At 45.7% G+C, this 13,880-nt stretch overlaps 1 protein-coding gene across 4 annotated transcripts in view; it reads right to left on the reverse strand.

Moving 5' to 3' along the window:
• Atp1a4 (ATPase Na+/K+ transporting subunit alpha 4) overlaps positions 1 to 13,880 on the reverse strand; it is a 36,017-nt gene that overhangs the window by 16,413 nt on the left and 5,724 nt on the right. For all 4 annotated transcript variants that reach the window (XM_017598762.3, XM_063272202.1, NM_001271030.1 and 1 more), the window contains exons 6-13: positions 12,042 to 12,176; positions 11,655 to 11,772; positions 7,607 to 7,875; positions 6,108 to 6,309; positions 5,604 to 5,713; positions 5,273 to 5,407; positions 1,232 to 1,421; positions 929 to 1,101 (exon numbers count right to left, since the gene is read on the reverse strand). In XM_017598762.3, coding sequence (XP_017454251.1) covers positions 929 to 1,101; positions 1,232 to 1,421; positions 5,273 to 5,407; positions 5,604 to 5,713; positions 6,108 to 6,309; positions 7,607 to 7,875; positions 11,655 to 11,772; positions 12,042 to 12,176 — 1,332 coding nt within the window. The remainder of the gene's footprint in view (positions 1 to 928; positions 1,102 to 1,231; positions 1,422 to 5,272; positions 5,408 to 5,603; positions 5,714 to 6,107; positions 6,310 to 7,606; positions 7,876 to 11,654; positions 11,773 to 12,041; positions 12,177 to 13,880) is intronic.

Consider the following 13,880-nt stretch of genomic DNA (forward strand, 5'->3'; position numbering starts at 1 on the left):
ACAGATACACGCACAATGATTCAACCTTTAAAAAAAAAAAGATACAAATCTTTGACCTAGAAACATGAATAAACAGAATCTCGGAACTGGAAAAATCCCATCGCTACCTCCCTGTGAAGTTCAAGGCCCACCTCATCAAAGACTTCGACTCCTGGGTCTGCTTTACAGTGGACTTTCATTCTTAGTTTCTAGTTTTCCTTCCAGGGTCGGAGGTTTATGCCTGTTACTGCAGCTGTGCGCTGCAAGTCAGACCCATGGAGAGCTCCCCAGTTCTATAACCTCAGCCTCACTGTTGTCTGCTCCAGCCTCCAGGTGCTTTAGCTTTGTAGGATCATAACCCAGCCCAGCATTAGCTCCTCCTACAGTTGGAAGAGCAGCGGTAACACAGTATAGGAGTTTGTTCTCCAGTGTCACAGCTAGGGAATCAAGATGAGGAGAGGGAGGAGAGGGGAGGGGAGGGGGAGAGAGGGAAGGGGGGAGGAGGAGGAAGAGAGGGGAGGGCAGGGGAGAGGAGAAGAGAAGAAGGGAGAGAAGAGGAGAGACAGGACACAGAGGGACAGGGACAGAGAGGCAGAAACAGAAAGGTCATTCACACACGGTTGAAGCACTGTGCTTGACAGAAGTTTCAAACTTGTATACTCAGAGTTTCCTGAAGCTTTTGAGATACTGATGCCTAAGAGTCTTCCTAAGGTCTGGGGCTTGGTTTAGAAAGCCGACTTCTCAAACTTCCATGGTGGTTTTAACACTCAATTCGAGATAGGCGTCCGGAAGGAACTTCCTGTTTGACATCTCCGAAGAGTAGACACCAGAAGCTCAAGGAGGCGGCAGTCAATTAGACCAAGGGTATGGGGCCTACTCTAGACTGAGTGTCCTACCAGTTCCTTCCATTGTGACAAGTGGAGGACTTTGGGGAAGGGCAGGGATTTACCTTAATCCCTGCACTTCGGCACTTGCTAACAGCATCAGGCACAGCCGTTCGAGGAGGGTCGATCATAGATATGAGGCCGGCGAAACACAGATTCTCCATGGGAAAATTTAATTCTTCGGTATTAAATTGGAATCCCTTAGAGAAATTGCTAGGCAAATTCAAGAAGCAGAACCCTGCAGAGAGACAAAGGGTTCAGCTGTCATCCAGTGTGTCACCCGACACAGCCCCAACATTCTGAACTGTTCACCCCACAAATAGTCATCCTGATGGCCTCCTTTCAGAGCCCTCTCCCCAGCTCCTCACCCAGCACACGCTCGCCCAGACCTCCCAGTTCTATGTAGGCATTCTGGAAGTCTGTCTTCATTTCTTCGTCCATAGGGTACTCCTGCCCATTGAGCAGGAAACTGGAGCAAAAATCCAAGATCCTTTCTGGAGCACCTTTCATCAGCAGCACGTGGGCTTCTGAGTTATCTTCCAGAAGGTGAATAGACATCTAGGGAGAGGAGATGTAGTGATAGAACCAGACTGGAGGGGGGGCAGGGCAAGAGACCAGTAACCGGCTTCATACACACCTTCCACCCTCCACCAGGCTGGACTCTAGACTGGGTCCAGCTCCTCGTCTGCCCAGAAGTTCTCTGAGGGCACAGCAGCTACTCTTTCTCCCTGACTCTTGCTGACGGGACGGCTCACATGAACTCGAGGACCACTGTTCTAGAGCCAGTATCCATGTTTTATCTGCTTTGAGATCTCAGCTAAGTCCTGCAAGACCTCAGCTCCCATACACTATTCTATAGAAAGTAAAAATACCGTGTCTTGGCTATTTTATTTTTTTTAACGATTTATTGACTTTTAATATGTGCATTGGTGTTTTGCCTACAAGTGTCTGTGTGAGGGCATCAGATCACTCGGATTGCAGACACTCGTGAGCTGTCATTCGAGTGCTGGGAATTGAACCCAGGTCCTCTGGGAAAGCAGCCAGTGTTCTTAACACTGAATCATCTCTCCAGCCCCCTTTATTGTTTTTGTTTGTTGTTTGTTTGTTTTTCTAATGAGAGCTGCCAAGCAAAATCAAAACCCAGGGTTTGACACTGAAGCACGGAAGTCCCGTAGCCATTCTCCTACAGGCAGGAGATGCCACCGAGAGACACTGTCTACGGGCTGGATGTCTGATGACGGAAGGCAAGGTGTGTATGTATGTTCATGAAAAGAATCTGGAGCAAGCAGAGGGAGAAATCAGGCAGCTTGGGTTTGCCGTTTCCTTGGATCTCTGTCTATGAGAAGGCACCCCGTAGAGTTCCTCTTTTTGACTTATAGGAACTGCCTGCTATGGCCCCAGTTGGAGACAGAATCAGCAAACTGAAAGGAACTGAACACAGAGGAGACCAGACTGCATTTCCTGAATGTTGAGTGGGGTGAGCCACTGACGCGTAAAATGTGGTTACAGCGGACTTGTTAAAGAATGATCAGTTATGTCGAACATATGCTCAAGTCGTTAAAGGGAGAAAACGTGGTTTAAGGAGGAAGCTGTAAGATTAACAAAGCTCACTATTTTCAGTGATCAGTGAATATTGGCTGAATGATTTAAAACGGCTCAAGTGAGCACGAGAGCTCCTTACTCTACTAACTTGGTCACAGGGAATAAAAATATTGATACAAGACTACAGACAGAGCTTACAAGATGGTTCAGCAAATAAAGGTGCTTGCAGCCAAATCTGATGACCTGAATTTGCTCTCTGGACTGACAGTGGAAGGAGTGGGCCAGTCTCACAGACTGTCCTCTGGCTGCTGCAGGGAATCCATGACATGCCCTCCCCCCAAAAAAGGGTTTTGGCTGGGCCTGGTGGCACACTATTTTAATTCTAGCACTTAGGAGGCAGGGATAAGTGTATCTCTGTGAGTTCAAGGCCAGCCTGATTTGCATGATGAGATCCAGGCTATGTAGAGAGGCACTGTCTCGAAAATTAAAAAAGAAAAGAAAGAAAGGAAAAAGAAATAGGTGGGGGTTTTGTTGTTGTTTTGGGTTTTTTGTTTGTTTGTTTGTTTGTTTGGCTAGGTTTCACTATGAAGCCCTGGCTGGTCTGGAACTTATTCTGTAGACCAGGCTGGCCTCAAACTTACAGAGAGCCTCATGGCTCTGTCTCCTGTGTTTTGGGATTAAAGGCATATACCTCCACACTTATCCAAACAAATTTTTGTTGTTACTGTTGTTAAGATTACAGAAAGAACAAGGTGGTAGTCGTGCCCGCCTTTAATCCCAGGAAGCAAAGGCAGGTGGTTTCTGAGGTGGTTTGAGGCTAGCCCGGTTTACAGAGACATACAGGGATACACAGTGAGACCCTTGTCTACCACCACCACCCCCTCCAAAGATTTTATAAAGATATAAAGAAGATGGAGGGAGGGAGGGAGGGAGGGAGGGAGGGAGGGAGGGAGAGAGAGAGAGAGAGAGAGAGAGAGAGAGAGAGAGAGAGAGAGATCAGAAATACTCAGACTACAATCTATTTCAGAGATGGTAAGAGACTAACAGGCTAAGTAAGACACATTCCTTTCAAAGACTGGAGTCTCTGCCCTTGGAGCAAGCTAATTATAGTAGTTCACTCAAAGCCTGTCAGAGCTGGGGCCGGCTGGAGCTGAGGCTAGTGGGGCTGGCTTGTCCCACACAGTGAGCCACAGAGACGAGGCCTGCTGCTTGAATGCTATTCAGTAGCTCAGAAGCACTCATATGGTAATTTGGGGGAACATGGTTACTTGTTAGACATTCCAACAATGTCATGAATATGTTTGACTTTTATTTTTAACCACATGGAGGGAAAGGTGCCTAATTCATCTAAAGGCCTCTGCCAAGCCATGGAATTCCTGTCTGGTTAGTGAGGCCACCAAGTGTCAGAAAAAAGTAGGAACAAAGTTTGTAGCTTATCTGCAGATCTGGGAGCTCTATTTTATCACAGTGACTAAGGCAAGTTTAGACCGGAAGTGTGGATCTACTTATCCCTAGTGTTCCATCAGAGTACAAATAACTGGGTTTTTCAAATCCATACAGGCTGTCATTTTGTTTATGCCTGAAGACAGAAAGGCAAAACTGACTTAGGAGTCTTATTTCGTAACCCTGTTTCACACACTCAAAATGTCTGGTCTTCATGGAAATACAAGTACTTGGAGGAGCCGTTGTCTGAGCAAACTGGCCTAGTCGGCCTCCAGCCACAGCCACAGCAAGGCTGTTCTCTACTTTCTACTGAAATCCTCATCCCCCCTTCCCCCATGGACTTTCCTTCCTTGCTTGCTTTTTCTTTTCTTCTTCTTCTTCTTCTTCTTCTTCTTCTTCTTCTTCTTCTTCTTCTTCTTCTTCTTCTTCTTCTTCTTCTTCTTCTTCTTCTCCTCCTCCTCCTCCTCCTCCTCCTCCTCCTCCTCCTCCTCCTCCTCCTCTTCCTCCTTTCTCCTCCCCTTCCTCTTCCTCCCCTTCCTCTTTCCTCTCTTCCTCCTCCTTCCTCTTTTTTCCTCCTCTTCCTCCACCTTCTTCCTTTTTCCTCCTTTTCCTTCTCTTCATCCTCCTCCTCCTCCCCTTTTTTCCTCCACTTCCTCCCCTCTCCTCCTCCTCCTTCTTTTAAAGACAAGATCTCTCACACTACAGGTCAAATTTACCTGAAATTCAGATTAATCCTCCTGCCTCAGCCCTCTCCCAGCTGCCGAGGTTATAGGCATGGCCACCACACATAGCTTCTCTGGATTTCATTGTTTGTATCCCTGGCCATCACTCACCCTCTCCTACCTGCTCCTCCCTAGATAATGAAGCAATGCTTTTGAAAAAATGAAACACAGAAAGCCTGGAAATGAGTTCTAGGACAGCCGGGGCTGCACAGAGAAACCCCGTCTCCAAATAAACAGACGACAACAACAAAAAATAAAAAAGAGGAAAACATGGCACGTGTGCTGTCAACCCCTAACTGTCTCATGATGGCTGCACTAGGGAGGGAAAAGGCTTAATTGATGGCGAAGGAAACAGAGTGCCTTACAGTCACAGCCTAGTGTCTACAGTGGCGAATTTCACAGCAGACACTGGTTTAGACTAACAGCGTCAGCTGCCTCTATCTGTCTTAGCATTTTATGATGTGTTCTCTTTGCAAGCAACATGTGTCAGCATTCTGCTTGGACCCTCTCCCTTTATCACCTAATTCTCCTCTCCTCAGCTTTGTCACTTTCCTTGAGCTGAGCCTTCCTCCTACTTGGGATGCCGGCTCTCCTGAACGAGTGACCTGCTCCAAAGTACAGCTGGAGGCAAAGGCATAGCGCCCCCAACTGGCGAGTCCATTCCCTACACCGTCCTCCTACCCAGCTTTGTCAGTTCTGTACCTGGTACTTGTTGGTAGAATTAAAAGGAATCTCTGCCACCTTGGGGTTTTTCTGTCTCATTTCACTCACAGGGCTGTAAGACTGCTCAATGAATTTGAGGAGGGCTGACTCAGAAGCATCCCCTGTTGTTGTCCGCTGCAAGGAAAAGATCGTACAGTAAGTCTCAGGGGTATACCATCTAGGCATGGGATTTATCTGTGGTCTCAAGCAGAGAGGCAGAACGGGGAGGGAAGGGCGTGTGTAGAAAACCACTGGGAAGCAGACTTTTCTGAAAGGGACAGGTGATACTAGTCACTGAGATGACCGCCCTCTTTCCACTTCGACTTGATACCTTAGTTATGGGAAGAGACTCCTGATGAGGCTTAAAGTCGGCCCGGTTGCAGAGGCCAGCAATTCGAGCCAGGTAAAACCAGGTGTCAGAGGACTTGGGAAATGTTTTCCCTAGGGAAGAAGAAGGGGGAGAGCTGTAAACACACAGAGTTTAAAACAAGGGATTAGACCTTGACAGGGAGGTCAGTCAGGGGATTAGGAGGGTCAAGATCTTTCTCAGCGACATAAGAAGTTGAAGATCCAATAAACTAAGCAGGGGTTATTCAGTTTCTCCTTCGCACCCAAACACTGCACAGAGATAGCGTCTCTTCCCTTTCTTTTTTCTCTTCCCTTTTTGGTTTTCCGAGACTAGGCGTGTGTCACCACCGCCCGGCATGATATTTCTTTCGTAAGACACCTCCTTTCCTTCTGTGCTCCAGCTTTCTCCTGTCTGCCTGGTGTCATCATTCGCCTAACATTCCCGCCCCAAGTCCTTCTGCTCTTGGCTACCAAGGCTACTAGTTACCCGTGGTTTGCTCCTCGCTGGTGTCAGCCTCATACACAGTCTTATCAAACCACAGATGAGCCACCGTCATGCGGTTCTGGGTGAGGGTGCCAGTCTTGTCCGAGCAGATGGTGGACGTGGAGCCCAGCGTCTCCACCGCCTCCAGGTTCTTCACCAGGCAGTTCTTGCGAGCCATGCGCTTGGCTGTCAGCGTCAGGCACACCTAAGGCCACCGAAAGGAGAAAGAATGGATTGAGCGGGGGCCACGTTATTTTGCTTGGGGAATTTGATTATTTTTATTTACTCTTTATCCTAACCTAATCTTTAGAAATCTCACCTGTGTTCTACGTAAAGGATACCAAAGAAATGATTTAGGGCAAGAGTTTTCAGTGTGTGCCTGCTTCAGATGTCTGTCACAGAGCACAGGCTCCTTCCCCTGGACATGTTCAGATATTCCATTCAGACACCTCTTTCCCTCCTAGACCACTTCCTGTCTTTCAGATCGACTTCTTCAAGGACCACATCGGTGGGTCATGTTTTATTATGGTATACAGTGCTATGTACGCATGGGGCATCTGGTCAATAGTTTCAGAAAAGTTTGGGCAGGAGGAACTGGGAATGACTTTGGAAAAGGATGTCACAGTATTGAAAAGCCCCTGGGAGATCATTTAAACCAGAGCATTTTTAAGATCATAAATTGAAGGTAAGGTTTTTAAAAATAAACAAACCATTGTGCTATGGATATGTAAGTGTAGAATTCCAATTCATGGAATTCCAATTTATTTACATTATATCACTAGTCCCAGCATTTTAAAACTAGTCCAAGCATATCCCAAACGTTATCCTTATTTCTATTTTAAGAAGAATATTGAAAAACTAGAGCATACTCAAGCAAGTTATTAGCAAGACAGAGTTGAGACCGTGTCACAGGAAGAACGTTTAGGGGAAAAGGGATTACTTGGAGAATCTGAGGGGACACGATGGTTGCCATAAGAGGTGCAGAGGGCTTAGGCCATTAGGAGGCAACGAACCAACCTATTGGGGTTGGGAAAACTGGGATGAAACAGTGAGGCCTATTTCTGCTCAGTTTAACTAAGTAAACGAAAAGCAAGACAGGCTGAGACCAAGGAGTGAAGTCCGCCATCCTCAGAAACAAACCACAGTTATCTTCCATGGATTTTATAGAGGACATCCCGTGTTGACCAAAGGTCGGTTTTAGATGGCCTTGGCGTCCTTTCCAGGAGGATTCTGTAATCCCAAATTAATCTTTAAAAACTAGTGAATGCTCGAGGCCTGATCATCTTAAATGATCTTGGCTGAGTTTAACAGCCAGTGCACCTGAGACCAGAGCACACTCTTTCTCTCTGTTGTGTCTTGGGAACTAAATTGCTTCTGATGCGTATGTGCGTCTCAGGGATACCCCCACACTTCAGATGTGATAGTAAGGACTTCCTTTCCCTGGGGCCACTTGTCTGCCCAGAGCTCACCCCTCCCACATCCCCCCAACCTTGTTTACTCACAGTGACAGTGGCCAGCAGCCCTTCTGGCACATTGGCCACAATGATGCCAATAAGGAAAATGACAGCATCCAGCCAGGTATAGCCCAAGATAAGTGAGAGGAAAAAAAACGTGACACCGAGGAAGACTGCGACAGCTGTGATTATATGGATGAAGTGTTCGATTTCAGTGGCAATCGGGGTCTTGCCCATTGTCAATCCTGATGTCAGGGAAGCAATCCGGCCCATTACTGTGTGGTCTCCTGTAGCAATCACAACACCCCGGGCTGTTCCTGGGAGTGAAGGAAGAAGCTATAACACGGTACTGTGGTAGAGTAAGAAATGCGTGGGTGGGTATTGCCACCCCAGTTATTGACACAGACCTTCTAAAATATTTTGGTTGTATTGCTAGAATCTTTGGTTATCATGGTTGGTTCTTGACACTTTATAATGTCTGGCATGAGAGGAATATCGCACAGAAAGCTTCCAAATTCCATAGAATTCCTGGGTGGTAAGAGAACCTTTTGCTTTAATGAGGAAATCTCTTGGTGGGCTCTTAGGTAGCCATAGGATGAGAAAGTTGCCAGGGGAACCAGCCATGTGATTACAGGTGGGCTTTCAGCTCTACAAGGGATGGGGAAGAGAGGCTGAAGGTTGAGTTGATTACCAACAGCGAGTGATATAATCAGCCATATCTGTGTAATGAAACACTCGTTAAAAAGCCGAGACAACTGTGTTTGGAGAGCTTCCAGGCTGGCAAACACATGGAGGTGTCTGGAGGATAGCATACCCAAGATACAGAAACTCCACATCCCTGCTCACACCCCATGCCCTGTGCCTGTCTCCCATCTGCCTGTTCACTTGTCTCCTGCCATCTGTAATAAGCACAGAATGTAGGCCAAGTGCTTCCCTGACTTCTGTGAGCCTTAAGGAAAAAGTCATGGGAATGCCAGTTCACAGCCACTCTGTCACAAGTATGGATGACAGCCTATTGCTTGGACGAGAGACTGAAGTAGGAAGACTCTCATGGGATTGAACCCTCATCTGATACTATTTTGAGGTAGTTAGTGTCAAAGTTTGACTGAATTATGGGGAACTGATGGGGAATCCCTATGGTAAGACATAGGGATTCTGTGCAGACAGGAAAAATAAGGGTGCAAGCCACAGGCTGCTAAACATCCTACAGTGTTCACTGAGTCCTCCTCTTCACTCACAACAAAGACCTCTCCAGTCCTCAGTGTCAGGACTCCAGAAACTCTGCCTGAGGAGCCCCCTCCCTGCTTTTCTGACTAGAGCTAGTCTGACCTCTGCTGGGTGGCACAAGCCATGACACCTGTGCCCTGTGCTTTACCAGGGCACAGGGCCCTTTCTTTCCACCAGTTCTGCTCCCTATGTAGAAGGACACTGTGGTTGACTTTATCCACTCACCCAGAACTTTGAAAAAGATCGTTTAAAGCCATTTTTTTCTACTTCACCATAGTGCCTGTCACCCCTACCATTCAAGTCATAGAGTTTCCAAGAAAAGGAACTCATGGAAGGAATGTTTATTTCAGAGGCAGAAGGGCACAGGGCCGAACCATCAACTTCTTAAACAAATAGCTCTCTTCCCTGAGACCAAGTACCACGCCTGTTGAGACTATGGTTTCCTCATAGTTAACATGGGATGAAGCATAGCACAGAGGTTGTGAAATCTAGTATTGGGGAGGCTGAGTGGAGAAGGAAGAGGAGGAGGAGAGGAAGAGGAGGAGGAAGAGGAAGAGGAAGAGAAACAACAAAGAATCCACAAAGCTGTGAAATCAAATGTCTCAAAAAAAAAAAGCCTAGAACAAGGCTGGATATGGTAGACACTCAACTTTATTCTGGCATTTAGGTAAATATAAGATTACCTAAAGAGTCAGTATAAAATTATTCATGTGTCTCAGTGGGAGCAGCTCCCACAAGTACAGGGGCATGGAGCAGTTGGAGGTCTCCAGTCTAAAGTTGTGTTCAGCAACAGTCAAGGGACATGGAGCTGAAGAGACAGCTCAATGGTTAAGAGCCATCTTGGATTGGTTCCCGTTCCCAGAACGTACATGGCGGCTCACAGCCATCTCTAAGTGGAGTTTGAGGGATTGCCTCTTCTGACCTCCTTGGGCTCCTGAATTTATGTGGGACAAGTATGCAGACACACACACACACACACACACACACACACACACACACACACACACACAACTATTTCAAAAAAGAATCTAGGAGTAGAGGTTTTAGATGGATTAGGCTAGTATGGGGAGGGAGACTCTAGAAAGGGTCGCAATGTAAAACACTCTACAGACAACCTTTGAGCTGGTTGACAGGGGTTCTCTGAACCTTTATGAAAATAATAACTGAAAGGATTTTATATTTTTGATAGGGTGGGTGTAGGTGGCTACATTGTCATTTAAATCTATTCTGTGCATATATCTAGCTCGAAAAGATTAAATGTAACAAGTGCTCCCTGTGTGTCGAGAGATGGAGTAGTGTTGTCAGAGAGAGATCAGGCTCCCAAAAACATGGAAACACAAAGAGGGGTTTGTGCCACTGCCTGTCAAGCTCGTAGCACTGACCGCTGGGAGACAAGGATAAAGTTGTATTTATGTTACTGATTTGTAAATTGGTCTAGCGTGAAGGTTAGAGGGAAAACTGGTCTAAGGCAGATGCTATTACTCAGCAAGCTGTACAATCTTAGTGTGCTGGGCATGGGAGAACACTTCTTTAGCTTCAGCACTCAGGAGGATCTCTGTGAGTTCAAGGCCAGCCTGGTCTACGTAGCAAGTTCCAAGACAGCCAAGAGCTGTATAGTGAGACCTGACATGCTTCAACAAACAAAACAAGACCCCTTAGCCTAATCTAGCTAGTTCCAACCTCTTGGCTACACTTGGATTGTGCTTGTCTCCTGTGAAATCCCTTGTCTCTCAGATAGACCCTTGTCTCAACTGCAGTGCCTTCCCCCACTCTTGCCGAGTTTGCTTGTCAGCAGCACATGCTTCGGAAAGATAAACCTAAGTGAATTTTCTCCTAAAATACAGCATTTTTAGAGGAACCTTGTTAATTTGCATTTTTCTGTACATTCAATAATTATGTTTCATAGATCATGTACAGATCAAATAATTTCTTTCTGGTTGGATTCTTCATGCATGTTGAACATTATTGTCATTATTAAGACACCTTCAAGTGAAGTGATTTAATGAGAGGAGGTCATTAGCACTCTCTGTGTAGAGCAAGCAGCCTGGGAAGAGGAGGCAGACTTTCATTAGAATCTCTAATCTTCCTCTTTTCTGTTGGGTCATTGTCTAAACTATGGTGAGCATGCAATTTCTGGGGACTTTATAGAGTTTCGTGTGTGGCATTGTGAGTCAGGGAAAAAAAAACCTAGCACTTGACACACTACAGTTAGGTGCATTTATCTATTTGTCAGAAAGCATCTATCTTTAGACAATAAGACATTCATTCTTAAGCATTAATAATGATTTGCAAGTGCATCTGGGATAAGTTTAGGTTTCCTCCAGGGCAAAGGGCAAAGGAGAGAGGGACAAAAATCCTGGTTCAAAAGTGTCTTCTTTTCATTCTAGGGACAAAGCCAGCGCTTGAATGACAGAGCTCGAAGGGCACCTTTGAGAATTCAAGCTTCTGGGGTTGGTTCTTCCTCTGGAAGGTAAAAGGAGTTAGGAGGGTGACCCAGCAGGGTTGGATAACGTTTCTGCATTCTGTGCTATTTCCAACACATTAACTGGTTTCTCCACCAGTTCAAACCACTGTCACAACTACAGGACGCTCTCAGTGTATTAGACCTTGTGCTAAGTGTTTTACGTCATTTAGTCCATAAGCAATCCATGGGTAGCAGTTTTTAGTTTTAACAGAATGCAGATTTGGAAAGGATGGTTTTAATTTTTTTGCCAGAAGTCACTAAGCGCTTGAGTGATGGAGAAGCCAACCTGGTATTGTCTTCCTACTCCAGACCCTTTGGAAAACAGAAGGTTGTAAAAGCCATGTGTTTCCACCTCTTTTTTTTCTTCTTTTTCTGAGTCTGTGCTGCGTATGATACAATACTCACCTTCTACGCAGTTGGTGGAGAAGAAGATGATATTCCGTGTCTCCAGAGGGTTCTCATGGGTGCAATCAGGGCAACGAGACTGTGGTTCTGACTCCCCAGTCAAGGAGGAATTGTCTACCTGGGGTGGGAAGGATAGGTCTCAGGACAAAGGACGGATTCATGGATGAAGGCAGCACCTCCACCTTATCTGTCAGAACCATCATGCCATTAACATGCAGAGATAGGCAGCCATACTCCCAGCACCTCATCTTCTTTCCCCCCAAACCACCCTCATCTCTGTCTCAAGGTTTTGAATTATAAGATCGTATTAAGACTAAGTCCAGGTCTTCACCATGCCTTAGAGCCATACATTGCCGTAGGCTCCCTCCTCCTATAGCTTCTCCTCACCTTACATCCTTGCGCAGCGATAACCCTGATATCAGCAGGGACTTGGTCTCCACCCTTCACTTCTACTAGGTCTCCCAAAACCACATCTCTTACATTGATCTGCATTTTCTCTCCATCTCGAATTACCAGAGCTTGCTGTAGGAAGATAATGTATGGTCGACATACAGCCTCCTGCACTTCCTGTCCCGCTCCTCCTGCACTTCCTGTCCCACTCCTCTTGCACTTCCTGTCCCACTCCAGCCCTCTCTGTCCTTCTGTGTTATCTCCACTATTGCTGTCTGCAGAACCTTTGCAGTGTGACTTCGATGGCCTTCCTATTAAGACGTGGGATCTACCTCTTTGTCCCTAAATGTAGAATCGACCATGTAATCGATCTTGTATTTATGGCCCAGAAGATTTTAGCAAATGTAGTAAGCATAAAGGCTTAAAAGATTATTTCATGAACCCACAGCCAACCATTATGTGGAGCCTGGAGAATCCTGATGGAGGGGGGGAGGAAAGATTGTAGGAGTCAGAGAGGTCAAGGACAACACAAGAAAACCCACAGAATCAACTTGTCCCCATAGGGAGCAGAACCAACAGCCAGGAAGCCTGCAGGGGTCTGACCCAGGCCTTCCACACAAATGTTATAGTTGTGTAACTTGGTCTTCGTGTGGGACTCCTAACAGTGGGAGCAGGGGCTGTCTCTGACTCTGTTGCCTGCCTTTGGGACCCTTTCCCTTAAGTGGCTGCCTCACCTAACCTCCACTGGAGAAGATACACCTAGTCTTACTACGACTTAATGTGCTAAGGTTGTTTGATACCCAAGGGAAGCCTACCCTTTTCTCAAGAGAAAGGGAGGAGGAGTGGATGGTGGGGAGGGAAGGGGAAAGGACCGGAAGGAGAGGAGGGATGGGAAGCTTTGGATCTGAATGTAAAGTAAATAAATAAATTAGTTTAAGAAAAATCGTTCATATTAAGGTTTGCCCTGCTGTTCCTGGGAAACCCTCTGTTCCCAGGAACAAACCAGAGCCCCAAGCGTCCCAATCCTTTCAGCTGACAACTGAATAAGTTTATCTTATATTTCTCCCTAGAGCAAGCTGAAGCCAGCTTAGACCAGAGCAGCAGCACAGACACAAAATTGTGACCAAAGTTATGTTTGGGTGGTATATTAGGCAATCAGTGCCACCTGATAATCTCCAGGATCCTAGTCAAAACTCTTACTCAAAGAAAGGTTTAACTTATGTTGATATTAAAGGTAGAAGAAAATCTTGGGCTGCGAGGGTAGAGCATGGTAATATTGCTTCATGATTTGGGAGACTGTATTTTCTAAAGCTTCTAGGCCTGTATTTAGGAACTCCAATCTGCCGTCATACTATTTCCAGATACTTTAAAAAACATTCGACTTGAAAATAAAATTTAAATTTCAGAAAAATTTCAGTAATAAGAATAGTGACAAGCACATCTATAAAACTTTCACCTGTCTTCACCCACTAACTTTCCACCTCAGTTGCTTTACCCTTTCCTGTCTCTAAGTTATATGCATCACGGTAATTTATCCTAAACACTTGTGTGTGCATTTCCAAAGAACTACATAATCTTTGTTGTCTTAAAAAAGACTTGTTTTATGTATAGATATACATAACTATATACATATGTACATATCTATATACATATGTATATACACACACCCATATGTATACATGTTCATACATATTTATGCATACATACACACATGTATGTATGTATGTATGTATGTATGTATGTATGTATGTATGTTTGTATGTATAGATATGCACTGTTTCCATGCCTGGTCCTTGTGAGACCAGAAAAGAAGGAAGGCGAGACTCCTTTGAAACT

This window comes from Rattus norvegicus, chromosome 13, assembly GCF_036323735.1.
Source record: "Rattus norvegicus strain BN/NHsdMcwi chromosome 13, GRCr8, whole genome shotgun sequence".
Lineage (NCBI taxonomy): Eukaryota > Metazoa > Chordata > Mammalia > Rodentia > Muridae > Rattus > Rattus norvegicus.